At 37.5% G+C, this 26,842-nt stretch overlaps 1 protein-coding gene across 1 annotated transcript in view; it reads right to left on the bottom strand.

The window, feature by feature from the left end:
* DGKB (diacylglycerol kinase beta) overlaps window positions 1-21,485 on the bottom strand; it is a 254,154-nt gene extending 232,669 nt beyond the window's left edge. The window contains exon 1 of the mRNA XM_007463785.1: window positions 21,386-21,485. Coding sequence (XP_007463847.1) covers window positions 21,386-21,455 — 70 coding nt within the window. The 5' untranslated portion in view covers window positions 21,456-21,485. The remainder of the gene's footprint in view (window positions 1-21,385) is intronic.
* Window positions 21,486-26,842: the final 5,357 nt, after the last annotated feature.

The raw sequence follows: 26,842 nt of genomic DNA, 5'->3' as shown, positions 1-26,842 counted from the left end.
CACAAGGCCAGAGGTGTGGCTCCACAGGTAATTCAAAGCATGACCAAGACCCAAACCTCCCCTACTCATCCCAAAATGCCTGTAGGTATTGGGAGATTAGAAACAGAATTGTTCTGCACTTGAGAAAAAAAAAAATTAAATGGTAAGTACTCTAGACCTCTGATAATAGGGAAATATGCCCCAAAGGTCCATCATAGAAAAAGAAAAATACCTGGATACTTTCTCTCTGCTTTTCTGATGTAGATTTTTCTACCGCCTCCTGTTCTCTAGGACCATTCCTTGAAATGCAAATTTTAGGGAGCTGTTTCTCACCAAAAATAAATAAAAAAATAAAAGGAGAAGGACATTTGGAAACTGGGCAAGTGAAAAATCTTTTCCACAAATAATAGTAACTATACAAGGTCTCTGTGTCTGTCTATAAGACTATTTGTGTCTATATATATATATATATACTATAGATATGTGTTATTTTTCTACAACTGGATGGTATTGCCAACATTAATTTGTAAAAGAACTCTATTTAATTGGGTTGAAGGCAAGCATTTATAAGGATTGGGGTATTCTAAAATTCTCAGTAATATAGAAACTAACTGAAATGTTTTTCAAGTTCATATGATGTGGGATAATCTTCGATAAATAAAAGCTAGTTGAAGTTTGTTGGCTTAATTAAAATAGGCATGTCTCAGTTATAAGCATTAAATACAATGTATACAACTTTTGTTTTGCCTGAGTTTACTAGTCAAATAAATTCATCTTTTATCCTTTACAAAATTTGTCAACGAGAAAATTAGCTGACTAAGATGATGGCTGACTTTGTCTAATGTCTCATGAAGTTTTAACGAGTAATCTAAACACAACTGTTGGAAGCAAGTGATTTAGATAGATGTAAGTAGGATAAGAGTTTTTAGGTAAGCCTTTTGCAGTAATTATGTTTTAGGGTAGGTGTACTTAAAAATAGCTTCCAAATATTTTTGGTAACTTGAAACTTTGGAGTTTTACTAACTTAAATGATGGAACTTTACTAACATCTAAAAAACATTTCCAAAAAGATACACAGGAAAACTGAGTAACTCTCCAAAATGACCCAAGCCACCACCTTAAATACCATTCCAAGTTAAAGACAAAAGAAAGATGTTGAAGTAGGGGAGGCCAGTTATGGGAGATTACCAGGAAAAGCACAGTAAAGCAGGGTATATTTCTTATTCAGATTTAAGTTGGTGCTTTCTCCAGTGACAAGAGTTTCTAGAGATTTGGTCATCCTTCTCTTCCTGGTACAAAGAGGGAGATGCCTTTACAAATGAAGATTTCTCTTATAAATGTGAATCTCACTTACAAAACGATAACTTTAACTTGGTTTCCAGAGCTTCTCCTTTATCTGCAGTTTCTTAAAACTAACCAGCTCAAAATCATACTTATGTTGAAGCGGTATATGTGGGTACGGCATTTCTGTTCCCCTTCATAGTTAAAGAATAATTAAATAGGTGAGGGACTACAGAATGGGGTAAGGGAGCTTATGAAAGGATAAGTATAAACTACCAAATGACAAATACTAGTATTAGAGCCTTCTACCATTGTTCTTACAAGCTCAAAACCACAAATTAAAGACTTGAAGTTCTGATTATGAAGGTTTATTTCTAGGAAGATTTTTCTTTCATCTCAGAAATAAGGGATGTCTTCAACTATAATATTTTTCTACTCAATATTTTAAGTATAGCTGGATGATGTAATCTATTCTCAGCTGAATTCACCAAGGATTTAAGCCAATTTATATATTTTTATTGTGTGAAATAAAATTCATATTTTATGGCAAAACACAAAAAATTGAAATATAAAAAATTTTTCTCTGCCCTTTAACCTCCTCTCTCCCCACTACTGTGTATTGTGCATCTGCATTATGCATTGACCAAACCTCCCCATCAGCAGAAATACCTGCTCAACCATAAAGAACAATATTCTCCTAGCATCGACAAGACAACTCCTTAAAAGATAACATTCTGGGACTTCCCTTGTGGTGCAGTGATTAAGAATCCACCTGCCAATGCAGGGGACATGGGTTCGACCCCTGGTCCGGGAAGATCCCACATGCTTCAGAGCAACTAAGCCCATGCACCACAACTACTGAGCTTGGTCTAGAGCCCGTGTGCCACAACTACTGAGCCTGCGCTCTAGAGACTGTGTACCGCAACTACTGAAGCCCGTGCTCCTCATAAAGAGAAGCCACCACAATGAGAAGCCCATGCACTGCAACAAAGAGTAGCCCCTGCTCGCCATAACTAGAGAAAGTCCATGTGCAGCAAAGAAGACCCAAGGCAGCCAAAAATTTTAAAAATTAAAAAAAAAGAAGATAACATTCCATCTTGATCTTGGTGGGTCATGATGATCCACCACTTTATACTTGCAGATCTGGATTGTGTAAACTGTCAATAATACATCATTTAATGTATAAGCCCTCTTTTTCAAAAAACTTATATAACTGTGCTTTGACTTCTAATGGACTGGAACAGTTCTCAGAGCTTTCTAAGATGCTGCTGCTGGGTTATAATCCTCAATTTGGCTCAGATAAAATTTTCCATTTCTTCCTTAGATCAACTGAATCATTTTTTTGTGGACAATTGTGAACAATTCATCTCATAATTTAAGAATTAAATTTATATCTACTTATGTCATTTCATACAAGTATAAAGAGCCTAAAATATCTTTGTACATTAAAACTAAGTGGAAAAAAAAACTGTTCAGAAACTATAACTGAGAAAGCAATGCAATCTCAGTAGAAACTAAACTTAAATTAGGTAGGACAAAGAAATAACTAAATTAAGGGATAGAATATTGAAATATGTAGATAAGCTGCAAGATTTAATTTTTAATTGATTCTCATTTCTTGTATCTTTAATTATAAATTTTTATTCCTAAACCAGCAGATTTATAAACTGTTTTCTCAAAAAAAATTTATGTCTGTGGTCTACTGAATATATGTCATTATATATATATATATATAATATATTATAATATATATTACATGTAACACATTATATATATATATATATATATATACACACAGAGAGAGAGAGAGAGAGAGAGAGAGAGGATACTTTTGTTTCAACAGAAATTAACCTTTGGGGGGAAAAACACAGTTATTATAGCATCTTACTAAAGGTTAAAAAAAAAACACAAGGACACAAGATTTTATATTTTAGTTAATTTCAACTGAGAAAATGTAAAAAGTTGACAATACAATGTCAGAGATAAATTTTTAAATTTATGATTATTTTCTTAGCTGAGAAAAAATAGCGATGTTTAAAATCAATTACCCCTAAACAACTCTCACAAAAATAACTAGATTAACAATCGAGAAGGAAGTGAAACTAAAGGTATTAAAATTTTCCCTGTTTCTCCATATTTTGCAGATTACCTGCAAAGAATATATATGGCCTTTAAAAATAAATTTTAATTCCTTTAATTTCTCTTACTCCCCAGTCTATATTAGCATAACCTGTAACCACATTGACTTTTCTTTTAGTTGCATAATCTTTTTCTCCTCATTTTTTTTTCCCCTAAATAAACAGAAGTGATAAATGAAGTAAGATTCCATGTCTGAGAATATAATAATTTTGGTTTTGCCAATTAAGATACTAATTTTTCTCTAGGATACTAATTTTCTCTCTCAGGATTATGATAAAGAAAAATAGTGATTGAGGGAAGAAAATAGGAATGAAATAGAATGAAGAGGGAATACAGACTGAGAAAAAGGGAGGGTGAGAGATAGATCAAATTTAGTTATTTTGGAGAAGAAAATTAGCAGCAAAATATCTTCATTACTGATCAGAATTCAGATATTACATTATATAGCTAAAAAAATGATAAGATACTCAAAAGTTTCTTCATTAGCCTAGACTTGGAGAAATTTGTATATATGGTTTGATGTGTAATTACCAAGGCAAGTTACATCAGAGATCAGAAGACATATTAAGTTTATTTAAACCTACTATTTTTTAAATTACTAAATTGATTTGGTCTTTGTCATTTAAGATCACATTAAACTTATATACAACATCACTTAGGACTCTATTTTCATTGATTATAAAAATCATAATTTTAGACTTTTCAATTCTCATGATAAATGACCTGTTCCACACGGATCAGTCCCAAGAGAAACAGCTTGTTTGATGGACGTATAAATTGGAAACAAACTAAGAAAACTATGTAGAGGTGAGCAGAGATACTACGGAACAGTCATTCAGCTGTTGTTCTGCATGTGTTCCTGGGTGGTGGGAAATACATGGCACCCAACAGGCTTGAACTGAAGAGCTCCTCTCTAGAGCAGGATGGTGTTTCAGATATACTAGGCTGTTCATTGGCTGCTTCCTAATAAGGCACTGCCACCACCCTCCAAAAATACTTTTTCAAAGGTTCACAAGTTAAACAAATGAGGCAGGCAATTTCTTCTCTCCTTAAAATTAACGCTCTATTCGAAACAAAAGTAAAATCGAATTCCTACCTTTTGAAAACAAAAACATAACTGAATTCTTACCTCTACATTACAGCAACAAAGGGTAGACTGTGAGGTGGAGGACTGAAGGAACACAAATACAGAGCTTTCCTGGGCTTACTGACATTCATTTCATTTTTGTCAATTGCATTAACTCTCCAATTGCAAACTTCCCTTTGCCCACTTACTGGATTATACCTTCAACATTTCTTGTTACTACGATTGCCTGAGGCAGCCTATCTGATTTTACCTACCCTGCTCAGGGGCTTGCACAGAGCTGTAGTGTTAAACCTGCAGTAAAAAGGAGCCAAGCCTTTAAATGCATACTCAAACAACTTTGGCGGACGTCTTCATATTTCTCCCTACTAAAGGTTGGAAATGGATTCTGCCAAGGAGAAATGTACCTTCTCCATCGAAGCTTCTGCCCACAATCTCTGATTTTTTCATGAGTCTCTTACTGCTTTCAAAGTGACTCCAACTCCCTGCCCATCGGAACTATCTCAAGGCTGCCTTAAAAGGTGTACTGAAGACACGTGGAAAATGATCCATTTCTCAGCCCAGCAGCCTCCAAGAAATATCAACTTTATATTTTGTCTTCTTAGCCAGAGCAAACATGTGCATCCTTTATGAATAATAACTTCCTAGTCCCTTTATTCATTTTTCCCCTTCCTATTCTCATTCCTGTTGGAGAACCATTTTGTTTCTTTACATTTTGTTTTTAAACTAATGATCACCCAAAGGATAACATATAAAGAATCAGTACAGCAGAGTGATTAAATGCATGGATCCAAGACACAGTCCACCTGATTTGAGCCATGGCTCTATAATTTAATACCTCTATGACCTTAGGCAAGTTATTTAATATCTCAGAGCTTCAATTTCCTCATCTGTGAAATGGAGATAATCATTATAATTGCTGGCCTCATAGAGTTGCCATGGGGATTAAATATGTTAAAGTATAGGTACTTAGAAAAATGTGACCAAAATGAACTCATGATAATCTCTTTATAAGTATTAGATAGTATATTATATTTGCCATCCAAGATGTGTTCTGAGCAATAATAAATATCAGCATGCAAACATCTGGCTTGCTTTAAAAGTGCACCATTCTGAATACTCAATAGACCCAAGGTCTGCAATGAGCTATCTTTTGTCCCCATGGGATGAAGTCATGAATAATAGCTGATCGTGACTACATAGGACACCAAAATAATGGTCTTGCCAGCTTTGATCCTGTGGAACTAAGGCAGGATGGAGCCAAGACACTACAAAGGGCTACAAAAAGAGGAAGCAAAACAGGAGAAGAAAGGGCAGAATAGATGAATAAATGTTTTGTCTCCTTCTTTGTACTCTAGGTATATTTTTCATCAGATACTAGTGGTGTTACATTCTTTGTGAAACATGGACTGTTCCCGAACACCCTTTAGAGAACACTGTATGGAGTAATAGCATGGGAACAGTTGGAGAAGGCATTGCCCAGGATTTCTGACCTGTGGAATGGCTACACCTACATCAAGCATCCTATAGAAAGTTCCAGAAGCTTCCACTGTGGCATTTAAACTGACAGTAGAGAGACATAGAGCATTTTAAGAGAAAAGTACTGACAACATGGAGACATCTTGGACTCTGCAGTGAACCTGAAGAAGAAACACAGGCTTTGAAAATGCTGTGTCCACTCCAAAGTTAGGAGCAAGCTATATTATGTGGAGGATGTGTGTGTGTGTGTGTGTGTGTGTGTGTGTCTGTGTCTGTGTTTATGGGTATGTATATACGGAGGAGAATCTGGAGAAATCTTGAGAAAGTGGCAGCATCTCTGTATATTGAGCTCTGTGCTATCAGTAGTTTAGAAAGCAAATTTTCATTAAATTAGGAAATGTTGAGATACATATGCTAAGTTCTTAATCACTTGGGCAAGAGAAGATAAAATAAATATATGCAATTCTGTGATACACTAGAAAGTTTTTACAAAATATGCTAGAGAGGATGGTTTAGGAAAAGAAAGCCAGTTAAGACTCAAACAAGACCTGGTAGGAGCAATCACATGGCCCAGAGCTAAGCTCTGCCAGCGATCAATCTCTCCAAGATGTCTGGATATCTCTGTGGTTTTTATTAATTCAAGGGGATCAAGAAAAGTCAGAGGTTATGGAGAACCAGGAAAAAAACAGACAGAGTTGAAGGAGGGATCATATATCAACCCATAAGATATGGCTAATTGAGAGCTGAGATGTTAGTGGACACGTTAGGTGGCTGAAATGAGAACTTCCAAACCTCACTTCATGAGTAGAGGTGACACCATGGGCAAGCTATGGGATCCACTTCAAAAGGACACCACACCTACTGCTACCAGTGCAATCGGGAGGAATGCATAGCACAGGCTATATGTATAAATTATGTTTCGAATGGATTCTTTCCTAGAGCTGGACAAAATGCCATCCTATTGGATCTGACTGGGCTTCCTGTAGAGTCCTATTGGTGTCCCTGACTTGCAAGACCCTGAGGAAAGTGTAAAGAGTCCAAGGTGTCTGCACTAACAGAGGAAGAATTCTGGACAGAGTCTCAGGGGACTATCATTATTTAGTTCATCTCTGGGCATTACTGTCCACATTTCCCTAGAAAGACTATGGACATAACTCTCAGTGGTCTGAATATACAAGGTTCTGTGCACCTGGGCTGACTGCACTGAAAAGCCCCTCTTGTTGCCAGAGGATAAAGAAGGGGTCAGAAAAATGGTGCACGTGGACCCAGCACCTGTTAAGCAGACTAACGTTGCTAACTAAGGTCAATTCCAACTTCTTTTAGGTATTGCCCTATTCTTTACCTCTTACAGGAGAGACTGACTGGCATCTTCTCATGCTCTCCTTACATGCCTTTGTGCCAACTTGTATGGTCAGTTAGAGGTCAAAAATATCATGAGAGCAGTTCCAAATATTTCAGCTTACAGACTGCAGTGAAAAGAAGCCAAACACAAAGTACAAACTTTTTTTTTTTTTTTTTTTTCTGTTTGGCCCCGCAGTGGTTTTTTGTTTGTTTGTTTGTTTTGGCTTTTTTTTGTTTTTTTTTTTTGATTTTTTTTGGCGGTACACGGGCCTCTCACTGCCGTGGCCTCTCCCGTTGCGGAGCACAGGCTCCGGACGCGCAGGCTCAGCGGCCATGGCTCACGGGCCCAGCCGCTCCACGGCACGTGGGATCTTCCTGGACCGGGGCACGAAGCCGTGTCCCCTGCATAGGCAGGCGGACTCTCAACCACTGTGCCACCAGGGAAGCCCCAAGACGTTTAATTTTTTTAAAATTCTGCCACCCGTGAAGTGAATGAGGGGAGTCGAAGGGAAAATGTGCCCTCCCAGAAAGGTTTATTTAAAATAATTCAGGCTCATAAGTTTAAAAAAATGCATGCAGTATTTTTTCCCATCACAACCAGTTAATTTGATATTGGTAATAGGGTATTTCAGTAATCACATCAAATCATATCCCACCAATAATCAGAATATATCCTTTGTTCTATGCTTTCTTTGGGATTCCTTTCATTACAGGCTACCTCCTTGAATATCTCCTAACTAAAGCATAGTTTTTATGAGTAAATTTCTAGAGAAAGACTTTCATTTGGCAAAATTTTAAAAATACCACTACTAATCTCTGATATCCATAGGGAAACTATAAACGAGAAAGATTTGGCAGAATTGTGTAAACATCTGGAGGACTCTCCAAGTCAAAGCCGTGGCTACCAGCATTTTACTCTTTTCCCGATTTTTTTTTTTTTTTTTCATTTGAGTTTTGATTTCCCACTGTATTCAGTTTGGGGGCAGGTTTCGAGGGACAGTGAATTATCCTAATCTAGTAAGAAACTAAGCCTTAAAAAGGTCTAGAAGTCATTTATCATTTGGCAGCTATAGAAGCTCAAACAGTAACACATTCTGCTCCAAAGGCACTTATGACATGGGGCAGGACCCTCAACGTTCATTCAGTTGCAAGGAGTTCTCAAAGCATTCGGTAAAACGGGAGACTTTGCCTGGAGTGGAGCTATTTGTCCCTTTCTCCCAGATCCTTCCTTTCTGTGTTCATTCTATAATATAAAGCACTGAAAAATAAATTAATGGTGATTGCTACTTGTAAGAAAAAGGTGTGTGTGTGTGCATAAATGTGTTTTAAGAAACTAATTTTTTAAAATAAAATTTAAGAATTAAGCCTATTTTTCAGAATAGACTCTAAAATACCTGTAAGTAAATGGATTCCCCTTCATCCTCCCTGGATGAATACAGAAAAGTAGGTGAGTCTCCTAGTGTGAAAAGTAGGGCACAAATAGGATGGATCTGAAAACCCAGTGGTAGGGCACAGGGAAAAAAGAGGGATCAGAGACCAAGATGAGGAGACTTCTGGGCACAAGTCTGAGGCTGCCTTTATACGGAATGAAAGGCAACCTGGTGGGAAAATATGTGTTTTCATCAACTTCTGGGCTACTGATTATGGTGGTAAAGACTATTATAAGCTTATATTCTTTGGGAGACAATTCTCAACGTTTCTTTCATGTTTCTGCAGGTTTTACAAGCAGGGGCCCAGACTACTTTTTTTTCTCTAAACTATCATCTCAAGGATGTTTTTGGAGTGAAAAACGTTGAGAGACACTGATTGTGACCCTCTGTTGAGCAAAAGGAAGGTTTGTTTACTGTCTATTAAAAAACATTCAGGTTCCCTAAACTTGGAGTCCTCCTATGACTCAACCCACTGCTTGTGCAAAGGTTACCTGGCCCTTTTCATCTTTCCCTGTGAAAACTAAAGTAGGGGGCTTCCCTGGTGGCGCAGTGGTTAGGAATCCACCTGCCAATGAAGGGGACACGGGTTCGAGCCCTGGTCTGGGAGGATCCCACATGTCGCGGAGCAGCTGAGCCTGTGCACCACAACTACTGAATCTGAACTCTAGAGCCTGCGAGCCACAACTACTGAGCCCGCATGCCACAACCACTGAAGCCTGCGCACCTAGAGCTCGCGCTCCACAACAGGAGAGGCCACCGAGGTGAGAGGCCCGTGCACCGCAACAAGGAGTGGACCCTGCTTGCCGCAGCTAGGGAGAGCCCATGTGCAACAACAAAGACCCAACACAGACAAAAATTAATTAATTAATTAAAAATAAAATAAAATAAAGTAGGGAGCCAATAAAAGCACGAGGTACATGATGTTTTCTGTGACATGATAAACAAAGTCCTCTTTCTCTGCCCCAGGAGTCTTGCATCTTCTTCTAGCATCATGACGCCTCAGCAAGCTAACTTCTTACACTGTAAGTAGGGTAAGATCTCAGACCGCTACAGTCTTGGCAATGTTCTTCCTTATAAAATACATTTTGGGGTATGAGAAAATAATCCTTGCACCTGAAGATGCCTAGGCAAGGCTCCAAAAGAGGCTGCAGGATTTGAAGAGAAACTGGAAAACTGGGCCACAAGAAGTAGGAATGTATTTCTCACATAATCTCATCGACGCAAACGTAAAATTCAATAAATAATAAAATTAGAAACGTGTATATGGGAGAAGCAGAGATACTGAACTACAGAAAAAGAAAAATAGTAGAAAGTAACTCAGAACATTCTAATGATAATAACAATGAAAGCAATAATTAACTTACATATGGTAGTTTGCATTTTACAAAGCATTTCTGCACATATTATTTTATTTGAGTCTTACAACATTCTTGTGAGTAGGTTTTATTATTTTCTTAATTACACAGCAGAGAAAATTAAACTTTAGAAAGGTTATGTAACTTGCTAGCGGCCAAAACAAATAAATTAAGTAAATAAACAGTAGCGAAGTACTTAAGAAAACTGAATAAAACCAAAACAAAAATCTAGATTTGGCCATAAGCTCAGAATCTTTCAGCACCAAGTTTTTCCCTTTATATGCTGCCCTCCTTGTTCCCTATAAACATGTCTTTTTCTCTTATGTGAAAGAACAAAATCCCTCTTTCTATTAACTTTAGATATGATCCTTCCTCTTTTTTTTTTCACGGCTAAGATTCCATAATGAGTAGTTTATGTATTCTCTCTGCCTCTCTTCTTTTCCACTCAGTTAATATCTTTACTTTCTCCCAATGACTGTATGTCGATAGCCAAGGTTTTACTAATTCCATTCACAGATCCATATTTTATGACTGTTGCTGAATTCTTCAATCTTGCCCTCAGTGTTTATACACATGTCCATACATGCTCAGACACAAATACGTACATATACCAACACATACTTCCAATTCTTCCCTAATGTGTCACTTTCTTTCACGCCTCAGCACATGCTCTGATATCTAATTGGAGTTTCTCTGCTTTTTTAAACCCCATTCAATACTTTCAATTAAAATCACAATTCCACTCCCTTTTCAATACCTATCCACACGAAGAAGAAATAAAAGCTCTTGGAGAGGCTTGCATAGATTTTGGTTCAAGATAGTGACATAAGAGGCTGCTGAACTCCCCTCCTCCCGTGGACACAACAAATCAACAGCTACACATGGAATAATTCGCTCTGAAAGAACTCCGTAAACTAAGTGAATGTGAACGACCCCTACGCATAGGGCAAACAAGAAAAAACCCACATCAAAATAGGTAGGAGAGGGCTTCCCTGGTAGCGCAGTGGTTGAGAATCTGCCTGCCAATGCAGGGGACATGGGTTCGAGCCCTGGTCTGGGAAGATCCCACATGCCGCGGAGCAACTAGGCCTGTGCGCCACAACTACTGAGCCTGCGCGTCTGGAGCCTGTGCTCCACAACAAGAGAGGCCACGACCGTGAGAGGCCCGCACACTGCGATGAAGAGTGGCCCCCACTCGCTGCAACTAGAGAAAAGCCCACGCACAGAAACAAAGACTCAACACAGCCAAAAATAAATAAACTAATTTAAAAAATAATAATAGGTAGGAGAGGCTGAGGCACAAGCTTGCCATGAACCCCACCCCTACTGTGGTGACACACAACTGGGAGGGAACTCACAACTCCCAGCTTCTCCCTGAGGAGCCAGGGGTTTGAACCCCACATACGGTACCCCAACTTTGAATACTTCCACCTGAGAGATGGGCCCCCAAAACATCTAGCTTTGAAAGCCAGTGGGGCTTGTGTCTAAGAGACCCACAGGCTATAGGGAACTGAGAAACTGTTCTTCACAGGCTCAGGCGGACTCCCTGTGGCTAAGCCCCCAGGTCCAGTGCAGAGGCAGCAGGTTAAAATCTGTAATGCTCAAATTTCAAAATGAGAATATATTATGTATTGCTTATCAGATGTCTGCACATAGATAGAGAGATAGAGATACAGGTATACATTAATGTGATCAATACCACAGGGAGGAGATCACGGAGTGATACAGAATTTTAAATGAGTAAAATGGTTTCTTTCAGGAGAAAGTGTGCAACATTTTGTGTAGGAAAGATGTCCAGTCTTTCCATTAAAAAGGACTATTTCTTTATCTTAAAAGCTGTGGCCTGGGTTTCCCTGATGGCGCAGTGGTTGAGAGTCCGCCTGCCGATGCAGGGGACGCGGGTTCGTGCCCCGGTCCGGGAGGATCCCACATGCCGCGGAGCGGCTGGGCCCGTGAGCCACGGCCGCTGAGCCTGCGCGTCCGGAGCCTGCGCTCCGCAACGGGAGAGGCCACAACAGTGAGAGGCCCGCGTACCGCAAAAAAAAAAAAAAGCTGTGGCCTGAGGAGCAAGTATCTAATTTAATACACATCTAGGGGCTGACTGCAATACTCTCCAGAGGCAGGCACCACCTTTGCTCTGTCTCTCCCTGCCTCACTCCATGTTGCTTAATATACCAGAAAGAAGCTTGCACACAGGTCAAGTGGCCCAGCTTTTGCAGCTGGGCCCAGGGGATGCATCCCTTGATTAACTGGCTCTGGTGGCCAGTGGGGTTTATGTTCTGGGGTCCCACAAGCCTGTAACACAGAATCCATTCTTAACTGTCTGATCCCCAGGGCACAGCATAGAGGCTACAGACTGAAACACCCAGTGTCTCAGAGAAAGATGCCTATTTGCAGATCATGTACCAAAAGATACCTGAAAGGGTGCTCTACAACACTCATCATCAAGAAAATGCCAATCAAAATCACAATGAGGGAACTTCCCTGGTTAAGAATCTGCCTGCCAATGCAGGGGACACAGGTTCGAGCCCTGGTCCGGGAAGATTCCACATGCCACCGAGCAACTAAGCCCGTGTGCCATAACTGCTGAGTCTGCACTCTAGAGCCCGTGAGCCACAGCTACTGAATGAAGCCCACGAGCCTAGAGCCCGTGTTCCGCAACAAGAGAAGCCTCCACAATGAGATGCCGCACACCGCAACAAAGAGTAGCCCCCGCTAGCTGAAACTAGAGAAAGCCCATGCGCAGCAACAAAGATTCAACGCAGCCAAAAATAAAATAAATAAATAAATAAAAATGTTTAAAAATCACGATAACACTTCACACCTGTCAGAATGGCTGTCATCAAAAAGATAAGAGATAACAAGTATTGGCAAGGATATGCACAAGAACCTTGTACACTGCCGATGGAAATGTAAATTGGTGCAGCCACTATGGAAAACAGTATGGAGGGTTTTCCAAAATTTAAAAATAGAACTACCATATTTTCAAGCAATTCCACTTCTGGGTATATACCTGAAAGAAATAAAATCAATATCCTGAAGAGATATCTGCATCTTCATTTTCACTGCAGCATTATTTGCAATAGCCAAGACATGGAAACAACCTAAGTGTCCGTAGACAAATAAATGGTAAAGATAATGGTAAAGACAGATAAATGGTAGATAAATGGTAGATAAATGGCATATAATATTTTATATATAATTTCCTTTATAACTTATTTGTATACATATATAATCTACCCATTAGAAAGAAGGACATCCTGACATTTGTGACAACAACATGGGTAGACCTTGAGGGCATTATGTTAAGTGAAATAAGTCAGAAAAGAGAAAGACAAATACTGTAAAATCTCACTTACATGTGGAATCTTACAAAATTTAACTTACAACGAAAAAAATGGTGGTTCCGCAAGGCAAGGGGCCGGGGGTGAAATGGGTGTGTTCAAAAGGTACAAACGTCCAGTTATAAGTATAGCAGAGCACAGTGACTATAGTTAACAATGCTGTATTGTATATTTGAAAGTTGCTAAGAGAGAGCATCTTAAAAGTTCTCATTTCAAGAAAAAGAATTTTACCTGTGTGGTGATGGATGTTAATTAAATTTATTGTGGCAATCATTTGCAATACATATCAAATCATTATGTTGTACACCTAAAACAACGTTTTATGCAAATTATACCTCAATTAAAAAGAATCTTGCATATATAATATCCGGAGTAAGTATTTCACTGCTTTATCATCGTTTGCCGTGACACTTGTCTCTCTGAATAGACTAAGCTCTTTGATTGAAATAACTATGATATTCATTTCTGTATTACCTAGAACCAAGCATAATGCCTAAGAGTGAAAGGTACTCAGTACTGTTGGCTGAATAACGACCAGCGAGTAAAATTAAGTCTGTCTAAGTCTGAATACTCATATTTGTGTGTGTGGGGAGGGGGGGGGTGTGTGTGTGTGTGGCACTTCCTGCTGTAATGTGGGTGGTGGCCTCTAAGGAAACTTCTAGTAAATCACAACCTTTAATCTACAGCTGAATTAAGGATGAAGTACATAATTTAATCTGTATGAATCTTTGCAATAACTTTTGTTACAATTTGTCATACTAATATTAGTAATAAAAACATAATTAGTAAAAAAAATAATTAGTAATTATTTATAGGTGGGAAGCATTATCCTCCTTTTATAAGATGAAGAAACAAGCTTAAAGTGATTGTGATGACTTGCTTAAGGTTCCAAGGTAAATAGTAGGTTATATTTTATTTGTGTGATACTGTCCACATTAGTAGTTTTCACCAAGTAGTTCAGTCTCCCCCGATGCTGGACAGACAGAAGGAATGCATTTCTCTACTCCCTTGAAGTTACATGTGGTCATGTGGATTGCTCTGGCCAAAGAAACGTAAGCAAAACATTATCAGGGAGAAGCCTTAAGAGCTAGCACCCAATGCACAAAGTCTATTTCTCTGTCACAGCATCTGTCCATTTTAAAGTTGATGACTGCTCCATCTGACTGGGACTTTTGATCAAGGATAATGTGAAATTAAACCATTTGCTGATTCAGATTTGGAAATGTAATAGGAGCAAGAAATAAACTTCTGTTTTGTTAAGCCACTGAGATTTTGTGAATTTTTCAATCAGTCTAATTTGGTCCACTTTGACCAAAATACTTCACAGAAGTCCTAACTTCACTATTAAAGTTTGTTTGACCATAAAACTTAATTTAAGGTTTCGGTGCAAGTTTGAAAAGTTGAAAAAGATGTTTAAAAATCATTGAAAATGATATATTTTTAGGATACTAAAATAATGGAAACTTAGACATTCATAGTTATTACTTTCTTTTACTACTGCAGATTTAGGTATTGAAAAACTTAAGGTATATGGACCCAGAGAAGCCACCAACAGGAAATTCAGTCTGAAGCAGTACAACAAATAGGAACTGGAGCCAGAGATGAGGCGAAAGAGATTATGCAGCCAACATACATTCCAGAAATAAAATCTGGGTCAGAGCCAGGAACTGCTGAGCTAATCAATGTGAATCAGAAGAAACAGGGTCGGAAATGAGAGACATGTATTATCTAAAATAGAGTCACAGATCCTGATTTCAGACAAGTGTCAGGGCAAAGACATTCCACAGTTATAAATCAAAGAACAAAAAGTCCTCATTTGATATTAAACTACCACAGTCACCACCATCATGAGCCTCGTCAAAACAATAACTGATTGAGTCCTGAGCACTTTACAGGCCTCTTTACACTTAATCATCATTGCAATCCTAGGACAAAGGTGGAGAAAATGAGGTGCACATCACAGCACTGGAACTCAAACCCAGTCTAATCTAACACCAAATTATGTGTTCTCAGCCACTATGTTAATTGACTGTGCCATTTATTCTTCTGTCTTGTACAAAGAGAGTAATTAAGTGGCTTGGCCTCCCAAAATAGAGTCAGTGTACAATAATGAAGGGCCTAGGACAAAGTAAGAGCTAATCCCAGTGGGACAAATTAGAAAGAGGGCTAATATGTGATCTAAATTTGCTTAACAATAAATTGAATATGCACAGGGGAGGAGGTCTAGTCTCTCCCTCCAGTCTCCTTAACCCATCATGTATGGATCAAGCACAAAACACATCTCAAAGACACAGATCATCATGCTAGAGGGTGGGGTTTCTTGGGAGAGGAAAGCCACTTAAAATGGCCAAGCACTTTACCAAATTTTTTATTATAATTGCTTCCTGAGTTTATTCTCCTCTCTTTTCCCTCCTATGTTTTTCATAAGGAAGAGGGAAGGAGGTTCCAGAGACGGGAGAATAGCAGCGTGGGTAGAATGATGAAAACTGCTCACGGAGCTTGACACAGGATCCCCGCCATGTAGCAGGATAAGGGAGCAGAAAGGTGTTCTGGGGCCAAAGCCATAGTTAGAAGCTCTGCTTCTTTGCTTTGTCCTGTGTACAAAAGCCCTTTGAGAGATGGCTGTGGCTGATGGAGATAAGAGGACCTGAATCCTGGGTTCTAGATTCCCCTATTTTAGAAACATGATTAACAATCTGTTTATTAACAAATTGATCTCTGTAAGAAATATAAATGAATTACTACTGTTTCGATCTTTGTTATCGCTTGTTGTGCCATAGCAATAGGCCAGGCAATCTGCCTGATGGAGATCATCTGCCACCTCCAAGGCTTACTGTGAGAATTAAATGAATTAATATTTGTATATTATTTAGAATAGGGTACTAAAAATCGATTATTTACGATAATGATGATTACTGTCTCATTAAATCCTACAACACTGTGAGGTAGAATTCTACTTTTCCAGGCGAGGAAGCTGAGGCACAGGTAGTACATGTAACCTTCCCAAGGTCCCAAGGCTAGTAAGTTGACGTTGGGGCTGCGGTTCAACACTGTTGAATATTAGTTTGCCTACAAAGCCTGTGCTCTTTCCACTAAGCCACACCACATGCCTCACTTCAATGGAAGAAATTGTACACTAGGTCCAAATATTAGGCATGCTGGTCCTTAGTGAAAAGAACAAGTCATCAAATAATTCTGCAACTCTCTACAATGCCAGCTGCTATAAACAGTATGAAATTTATGAGAGTTTGGAAGTGTTCCCACTGTAATAACATAGTATTTTTCAAAAATAATGTACACGCTATATAACACGCTTTGTATATAGCAAATAAAAATCTAATCCTAAGTGATGATACGTGGGCAGATAATGAATCACTTAGAAATACTGTGTAGATTTTACATAGAAAATATTGTTATCCGTGAAGAGATTCCAGGAAGCCACGACAAACTAATAATGTGATAAGCTCAATTCTCTACACGGCAGGAGTGAGAGCTGTCCGTCTTATCACAACAGTTTGGATGACTTTTTATGAAGAGTGGAAAAGAAAAGTATACTCCTCTCCCACATATCAATGGAAATGCTCCCCATAGAGGGACTCAGCCCGAAACCCTAAACAGGAGCATGGGCTCAGCACGCTGGAGGCAGCCACAGCAGGCTTCACATGAGCTGCCTTCAGCCTTTGTGGGGACAACACAGACCCGAGGCTGCCAACAGCACCAGAAGCGTCTACCTTGTGGGAAGAATGTGGTCTTATAGCAGAAAAAAAGACACTGGCTCTTTAATGCTCTAAAATGCAGCACTTTTTAACTTGATCATCAACAATATGTTCAAACAGCCAACATAACACACTCACTCCCTCTCTATTAAAATAATAATCGTAAACAGTTATATAACTTGCAACTCACCAGGCACTGTTCTCATTACTTGACATATATTAACTCATTCAATTTAATCCTTACAACATTCGACATATTTATTATTTTTCCCATTGTACAAGTATGAAAATTGGGACACAGAGATGTTATATAACTTTTGAAAGTCAGACATCGAAAATATGGTAGGACCAGGATTTGAACACAGCTGTCTGATGTGCTACCTGCCTAGCCAGGAATGCTGTGCCAACGTCCCTCTATTTTTCCCCCCAATTAATTATGAGGAAAGCCTAGAAACTGAGACAATATGTATAGTTACAGGGTGTAATGGACTAAAATTTGTGTCTCCCCTAATGCATATGTTGAAACCGTACCTCGCTATATGAGGGATCTTTGAGAGGTAAATAGAATTAGATGAGGTTCTTAGGGTAGAACCCTGATGAACTGGATTAGTGCCCTTATAAGAATCCCAGGAGAGCTTGCTGCTCTTCTCTTGCTCCTTCCACCATGTGAGAATACAAGAAGTTGGAAGTTTGCAGCCCAGAAGAGGACCTTTACCAGAATCCAAGCTCGCACCCTAATCTCAAACTTCCAGCCTCCAGAACTATGAGAAATAGTTTTCTGTTGTTTGTAAGTCACCCAGTCTATGGTACTTCGTTATAGCAGCCTAAACAGAATATGACACGATATATTGTGGCACTTGTGGAGAGAACTCAAGATCAGATAACTTGAGAAAAAGATCTTTATGGTATTATCTAAGTCCAACATTGAATGATTTGGTTTTGTGGGGTAGGGGTTTCATGAACTCATTCATCTCAACCAAGAATTCAACGACCCCACCCCATTCCCCAAAAGCATATAGAACACTTATTTGAAATATATCACATATAATCTTAGCATGCTGCAAATTTAAACTTAATAACTTTTTTAAAATTTAGTCATTTAATACATATAAACAATTTCTTATTGAAAGTTACAAAACAATTAAAATCTAATATATCACTTTTCTAAAAGACTACAGAGGGATGTCACTTTGCCAACACTGTGTTGCAACATGAAAAATCTGGTCCTTAAATGCTGCTGATAAACTGATCACACGTACTGAATAGCATGGAAAATATACCACTTTTATAATCTTCAGGATAATAAGTTTGTTTTCTGTTATGACAATGGCAATTTATTACACAAAGATCCATCCTAATCATAATATTCTTTGCTATTTAATTATACAGGAAACTTCTTAGAGGATTCGGTCTAACACTCTTCATTGTTGTCTTGGTTATTTAAAAAAGAGTAGCAAGTCTAATGATCATGGAATCAGCACTATTTATCTCCTTCACAGTTAACATGTCTTCTCATAAGATCCATTTTAACCATGTTCTTATACTCACTGTGTCACTACTCACTACCAACTTATTGAATGCCCATTAATCTTTGTCTCAAGAGGTTGGAACTTTTACATTTATGACAATTGTTTTTACCACTTGTCTTAGGTATTTCTGCAAATCTATTACTAAATCAAGCATTTTAATGATATAATTAAATGTACCTCCATATTCCTTAGCCAATAAAATAAAAGTAGCAGCCTGTAATATATTTAATACTTTAGTACTAAATTCTGTTTATCAGTTCAAATGCAATTTGAATATTTGAGCAAAAGTTACTGTAAATAATAATTTAGCTATTATGGCAATAATTTATCTATTTTATACTAGTGCCTCCACAGGCATGTTTCCTGTAAGTACCCGAACACTGGAAAATATATTTTAATGATCCAGCTACATTCAGCATAATCTAAACAAAACCATTATGTTTATTTTACTTGGGAGATTATGTCACCAAATTCCCCTGTCCTCCAAGTCAAATTTTTAGAGCTAAATTTTAGAACTGTCTCTTTCTGCCTCTCTCTCTCTCTCAATTCTCATATTTTATTATTGCCCAAGTTCTCTTCCACTAGTCTTAATGATGTAATATTTGAATCTATGCTTTTCTGGTCATCATTCTCCATCCACTGTCTTTAGTCTATTCCAGTAGCCCACTGGCCTAATTTCAGTCTCTTTGTCACATATACTATTTTTGTATTTGTAAATTAAGCTTCTTGGAGCATAGCATTGTTCATGTCGTCCTACGCTTAACATTCTACAATTACTCTTCACTGCCTAACTCAGGTTGAGCATTGTATATTTAAATTCTATCTCATTTTTATAGCCTTACCTCCACTTACTCCCTTAATTTGTAGCGTGGCTAAATGTAGCTCATCCCACTTCCTCAAATATATGCTAAATTTTTCTTTTAATTTATATCATTTTTTCTGCATTTACCATGAATCTATTTTTTAAGATTCATTTCAAATTCTACTTCTTCCATGAAGCCTTCCCTTTTTCCATCTCTAGCTGCATACTACTGCCCTACAGATCCCTAAACTTTGCTTGTAGCACTTAGATATTACCTAGATGTCGTTTATCCTAGAGTTGTTTATCCGTTAGTTTCTAGCCTTCATTAAACTGTAAATTCCAAAAAGGGAGGGTCCATATCTGTTCATATTTGCATCTCCTACAGTGCCAAGCAGAATACTCTCCCTAAAGAAGATGTTCAGAAATATTTACTTAATTATTGGATATATCACAACAGTAAAGAGCATATAGAAATTACAAAGCATAGGTAAATCATTTTTTAGCCAGTTTAGAAATCACTGAGTATAAACATGCAGACAAGAATTCAGCCATTCTGGGATAAAGTGTCTTCATGTGATAAGTAGATGAATTGTGCTTTCAGTGGCTCAAAACAGTTTTTCAGTATAAGGACCACATTTTGATGTCAACAATTTCTGATTCTCCCCTCCATTTGATAGTTGCTGTATTTTTATTATTATTGATGGAGAAAACTTACAGGTTACATGGGTTTGCATCTTCCTTACAAATACCCACCAGCACTCTGATAACCTCACCCAGAACACTTCAGCTCTCCAGTTAGGAAAAGTCTGGAAAACCTATGAAATTGGCCTCTTCAGATGATATACACTGTTTATTAATGTTCCTGACTTATACTATGTACCCCGTAAATGTGAGTGTTATTATTCACTCACATATCTATTTCTTATTATTCCAATCCTCCATTTGAGTTTAATCCTTTTCTCTGCCTCTTCAGAATATGATTTAATTCACTCCTGACACTTCTCTCCTACATGACCCAATTCTCTGCCTAAGCATCTCCAGCTGTTCCAGTTTTTGCCTCTTTCACTATTGCGTGCTATTGGTTCTTTTTTTGCTTTCCACCTCTTGCATTTTATTCTCTAACACTCACCATGCTTATTACATTCCCTGCATATTATTTTTTCTCTACTCATCGTGCTCCCAGCCTTTTGCTCCCTCCTATTTATTAGTTGCCTCATTTTCTCTCTTCAATACCTTGACACAGTTGCTACCCATATTTATTGTTGAAACTCAATTTGTGAAACAGATGTATTTTTGAAAATCCATGGTAAAAACAATAAATAAATACAATTTTACTGTTTATGTGTAAAGAAGCTTACCATATTTAAAAATTGCATACTATAAAGTGAATCACCATGCCCTATCTTTTGTATCAATACCCACACTAAACAACGTGGTGTAAGATCCTACACCTTCTCTTTCTCTTACAACCTCTAATTTCAATGCCATGATGTATCTATGACTCCCTACTCCCAATCTTTTTGAAATGTTATGCAGGAAAAAAAAAAATCTCACTTTTCCCCTTACTTCTGCTTATCCTTCTTCTTGGTTACAGACTCACAAGTCTCCATTCTCCCAAACTATCTTATCCTTTGCTTCACATCTATTACAGCGGGAGTGTTTCCAAGTTCACTTTTGCATCTAAAGTTCTTCTTTTTCTTTGAGATCTAATGTTCGATTTAAGTTTACCTTTTCCTTTTTCTCATACCAAACTGGTAGCCTCAAGTTCACTTACTTGAAAACACAAAAGACACACCTGTATTTATCCCAATGCTGAATGGGACTTATAATCTGTTTTGGTAAGTAAATAATTACGTTGTTGAGCACAAATACCAAGTCAAATCATATTATCAATGTGAATACTTACATTCAGCATATTTCTGTAGCTGGGAAAATTCTGAGGGGCTGAGATGGACCCATTTTTCCTGGTTTGTCATGGTGGTGGTGAGGAGATTTCTTACATACCAGGTGAGAAATTCTTTATTCAGATATTTGGCAGAATTTATGCTTCAAAGTTTCCACATGGCATGTTTCATTATAAAATACCTCAAGCTTTCAAAATACGCAATCTGTCAACATGAGACCACTGTGGATATGGGTTTGTAGTTTCAATAACGTATTAAAGCACTGCAGAAAGAAAAAGAAAGATTGAAAGATTAGTATCATTAAACAAAGAAAAAAATTGACAAGTTATAGAATGTTAAAGATTTTTAATCCCTAAATAATATATGTCAGTTATTCTATTTTGCATAATAATCTTTAATTGCTCACTCTAATGGCATTTTATACACATTTTCTAACACCAAATCATAGAAGAAATATCATTAAAAATACAGTGTGAAGAAAATTTTATAAGGTCTAGTTTCATACAAGTAGACTTTTTTTTTGTTCAGTTTTTTTAAACTCCACATTCCAAGAGCAAAGAAGGGTGTCATTTTTATCAATCTAAACTTATCAATTTTTTAATATCTAAACAAATGTTATGTTTAGACCCAGATTATTAAATGAAGCTAAATAAGCTCTAAAGTTCCCTAAATATACAGTCTGCTAGTCTACCAGCTTTCCAACAATGGTTTGGAATGGTCATCAGTGGTAGCACATATATTTGCAATTATGCAAATCAATTTGGGCAGGTTATATAAATTGGGTTTTTTTTCCCCTAACAATTAAAAAAACCCAATAATTTTAATTTTACCATCTATAAAAATCTCAGTAAAATTTACCAAATTAAAGCAATTCCAAATGTCTGACAGACTTTCATAATGATAGTAGATGGAACTACTGTGAATCATGCTTAAAAATAAACCCCTAGGTTGTCATGGACCTACATTCACTGCTACATCTGAAAAGGCAAACAAAATGAAAAGCCATCTGGTTTCAACACTTTATCAGAGACGGTAATCAATTGCTCAGTAACAAAGCAGACTGGCACTGTAATCATTATAGAAACTAAAATATTTAGAAAAAATTACTTAGATAATTTGTGAAATTAAATGACTGGAAGGATTATGCATACAGATGTCATTACCTAAAGGCATGGTACCTGTATTTGGCATTAGTGCCTAACCTTTTTTTGATATCTATTTACTGTTCTCTATCAATCCCACAACCTCACTGCCATATTCTGTCATCTTATGCTTAAGAAATAAAACCAAAAAAACTCTTGTTGGTCTCATCTCTTCAGGGTTCCTGCAATCAGTTTTACAAGGTGGTAGCTGGCTTTTTAAATGGAAAAAAATGCAGATACTGATGCATTAACAGAGGCCAAATTGCTAGGTCTTTTTTCTTCCCAGGGGATGCACTTACATCACAACCATGACTTTGTGGAAGCAACACAAACATCCTGCTGATTTCATCCTTCACATGGATTTCATCCTAATTCTTTGCTCCTCTCCAGTTACATGCCATTTTGGTGGGACTATAAAAAAAGGTGTTCCGTTCTCTCCTATCCAAAGGGAGACAGATGATTCAGTCACATATTGATCATTAGACTCCATCTCATGGGGCTTTAAATGTTGAGTGGAGTTATTCAAGCACAGTGTGAAAATAGCTCTGGTCTAAATGATTACAGCAATCATAGGATACCTGTCCCTGTCTGAGTCTGACTCTCCAGGTATCTTGTCACTTCTAGAAGTAAGTACCATTATTTTAATAAGGGATTAAGTGGGCCAGAATCAGTTTCTGTTGCCTGCTATCTAAAAATCTAAACTGATGATAATGGTGGTTCATTTATTCATTCAAAGAAAAAGTGTTTATTGATCTCCTATGTGCTAGAAAGCATTCTAGGCACTGGAAATACAACAAAGATCAAAACACACAAAAGACGAAAATAAGGCTAATTCCAACAATGCGTCAGTTCTATTGAGAGCTTACAGTATGCCTGGCATTCTCCTAACAGCATTCCTGTGTTGGATCATTCAACCTTCACCAAACAACTCTGTGAGGTGCTAATAGTGTTCCATTTCGACAAATGAAGAAACTGACACCGGGTGATTAAAATCTGATAGATATGACAGAGACTCCTAGAAACCCACCCAATATCCATTCTTTCTTTCTTCCTTGGTAACAGAACCCTAATTTTATTAAATGAAAATATATCCATCTAAACAGCTATATTCCTCAGGTTCTTTGCACGAAGAAGTGGCCAGTGAGATGTAAGTGGATGTTGGGTGAGCTATATAGGAAGGTTCTATTTGAGGAAAGAGCTAGCAAGTGCTCTTTTAATCTTTTTTCCCTTCCTCCAACTTCTTACCTGGAATGTTGACATACTGGCTGTGAATTCAGCAGTTTCTGATACTAGTGAGATAACTTTTAGAATGGAAGCCATGTGCTGAGAATGAAAGAGTTCCATAAAGTAGACCAGGGGTAGGCAAACAGCTGACTGCAGTAAACATTGGCCCACAATCTATTTTTGTAAATAAAGTTTTATTGGAATACAGACACACCTATTAGACAAACCAGTAAGCAGCCAATTTTTGAAAGGATTTCAATGTCAAACAAAGAGGTTTGGGCACTATTCTAAAGGTAGTAAGGAGCAATGAAAGAACACAAAAAAGGCCAGAAACCAGATTACTTCGGGAAAATGTCATTTTGGAAAAATATCAGTGTCTTCATTCAGATTCTTTCTCTTTCACTTGGATTGTGATAGCTTCTTAACTGGCCCCCTGAGCTCTCTCCTTTCCTTAACATGGCCTACCCCTTACCGCCCATGGGTAGTCATGAACTGAGATGATTCCAGAGGTCTGTCTGATAAATTACCAACAAGTTAATTAATAAATTAGAATAGTAATTCATTACTTAATTAATTATAGTTTTCCACCTGGCTACCTGGGCTGAAATTTATTAAAATTCCCCACTTAATTTAGTGTAAGAAACTCAAATTTAAAATGACTGGTTAACTGACATCCTTCAGATCTTTAGATGAATGCTATCTTCTCAGTAAAGTCTCACCTGGTCATTCAATTTGAAATTTAACATTCCTACACACCATCCCTCCATCACACTTTTGTTTTGAACACAACATCTTATTATCAAATATTTAAGTTATTTATATTATTTAATATTTGTCTCCTCACACTAGAATTAGGGGTAACGTTAAGTGGTTTTAAGCCCTGATGGGATTCCACAAAAAGAACAAAACAACTAAAAATACGTATTGAGTTTGCCCTTGATATTCATCTGAACGTATGTGTTAGATTTTGTGCCACCATCCTCTCATGGGCTCTAAGATGCACATCCCATGAGAGAAGGGATTTTTATCTGCTTGTTCAGTGTTATTTCCCAGTGCTTGGAAGAGTGCTTGGTATATATAAATATTTATAGAATGAATTCACTTAAAGGCTTTTTCATAATGAAAAACATGGGTAGGAGGGTTAGAAGGAGCCCCTGAGGTTGATAAAGAGAAAATGGCTCATCAGGAAGGAGTCAGGAACAGAAGTCACTATGGGTTTCACTTTCCTGAGAGGCCTCACCCCTTCCCTTCAACTGAATGGACATAAACAAAAGAAGTTGTGCTTAGAGATACAAAGCTTTTACAGTTGAAAAAAAAAAAGCTTTATTTCATAGAGGTTTTATGTAGGGTTGTGAAATATAACTGATTTTGCATAAATGAGAATCATTTCCAAGGAATGCCATAATTGAGATGTCAGTTAAGCAATTTATAATAACACACATGAGCATCAGGACAATATTTAACTTATTTGTAGATATTTAACAAAAACACGAGTTAGCTTTCCTTTATTTAGCGTGATCTTGTCGACGTAGGTCTTTACTTTTTGCATCAAGAACAGCATTTCTGGATTGATCTAACGCATTTACATTCTAACAAGAGGTATTTAGAGAGTAATGGCATCCCTGAACCACGCACAGCAAACTCTCTGGTTCTTAGATTTGGTTAATCCCAACACCCATATGCTTTGAATAAAACTTCTCATCCTTCTCCTAATGGGTGCGTGGAAGCCTTTGGTTTCTCACAATTCTGGTAGTTCTCATCATATGACACGCAGCCAGATAAGAAAAAAATTAAGGGTGGGGTACAAATGGAGAAGGTTCTCCTAATCAAATCTTTTAAACTAGTTGAACTAACATATCATAAGTCTGTAAAGAGAAATGTTGCATGTGTAATAATAAATCAAGAGCCACAGCTATTTTCTATGCCTCAGAAGGAGATAGGAATGATGACAACATTTCCTTATAGTCTCTGCCTCTTTATAAATGTATAGAAAGAAAATGAGAGTATTCAGTTGAGATTCCCTATGATGCTTTCACAGACTTCCTGTTCCTCTGCAAGGGGTTTTCTTTAGGCATATAAAATGAAAGCCAGGAAGAATCCACTTTGCTGGCTGCTGGAATGCATTCTCATCTAGTGAATGGGTGTGCCACTTAGTTAGTTGGTGGCAGGAAATAATTATATTGGAGGAGTTTGAGAAGGCTCTTTGGCCTATTGTACCTGGACTAAAACACAGTCTCCACAGTTAGTAAAGGAAATCAATTTCCTCATGAATAAGGTACAAGTAATGTCTAGATAAATGGATCTGGCTGGTTGGATGCACTGTATGTTAGTCACATTAAGTGTAGATTTCTAAATATTTATTCAAAGTCAGCATGTGATGACTCTAATCATTGAATAAAGTTAATACACACTAAGGCACACTGAAGACTCTATGTATATGAATTTAAGGTATTATGATGACTTAAAATATTTACTGGGTCTCAAGGGTCATAAATCCCCAAATATAAGGTAACCCATGGAAAAATCACAGAAGTGAAAAAGGATGAGACCCAAAATATCAATCACAGAACCTCTGAAAGAAAAGTAGGATGAAATTAAATGGAATATTACTGTTATCACTTGATTTATAATTATTTGTTCATTTATCCATGAAAAGAAGTCTAAATTGAGACCCAGTGACATGCTAGGGACTGAGCCAAGTGCTGGTGATGTAGTTATAAGTAAGACAGTTCCTGGATCTTGTTTGGGGGAAAGATCCACATTAAACAAACCAACTACACAAATAAATAATCATAAACTGTGATAAGTTATATGAAATACAGGTAATGGAGTTGTATGAGAGTACAAAAGACAGCCCTGATTTAGATTAAGAGATTCAGAGTGCAATCCACAGAAAAGTTTTATTTAAATTAAATCATAAAAGGTGAGTAATTAAAAAAAAAAAAAAAAGTTGAGTAATGGTTATAAACTTGAGTGAGAGGAACATTCTGAGCAGAATCCGGAAGTGAGGAAACAAACAAACAGACAAAAAAATAGAAATATTAGAAGACTCCAGAGAAGGCAAGTGTGACTGCAGCCTGGTGAGCATGAGGG

This window comes from Lipotes vexillifer, unplaced genomic scaffold (assembly GCF_000442215.2).
Source record: "Lipotes vexillifer unplaced genomic scaffold, Lipotes_vexillifer_v1.1 scaffold489, whole genome shotgun sequence".
NCBI lineage: Eukaryota > Metazoa > Chordata > Mammalia > Artiodactyla > Lipotidae > Lipotes > Lipotes vexillifer.
Note: the sequence above shows the minus strand (reverse complement) of the source record. Positions and strands in the feature narration are given on the sequence as shown.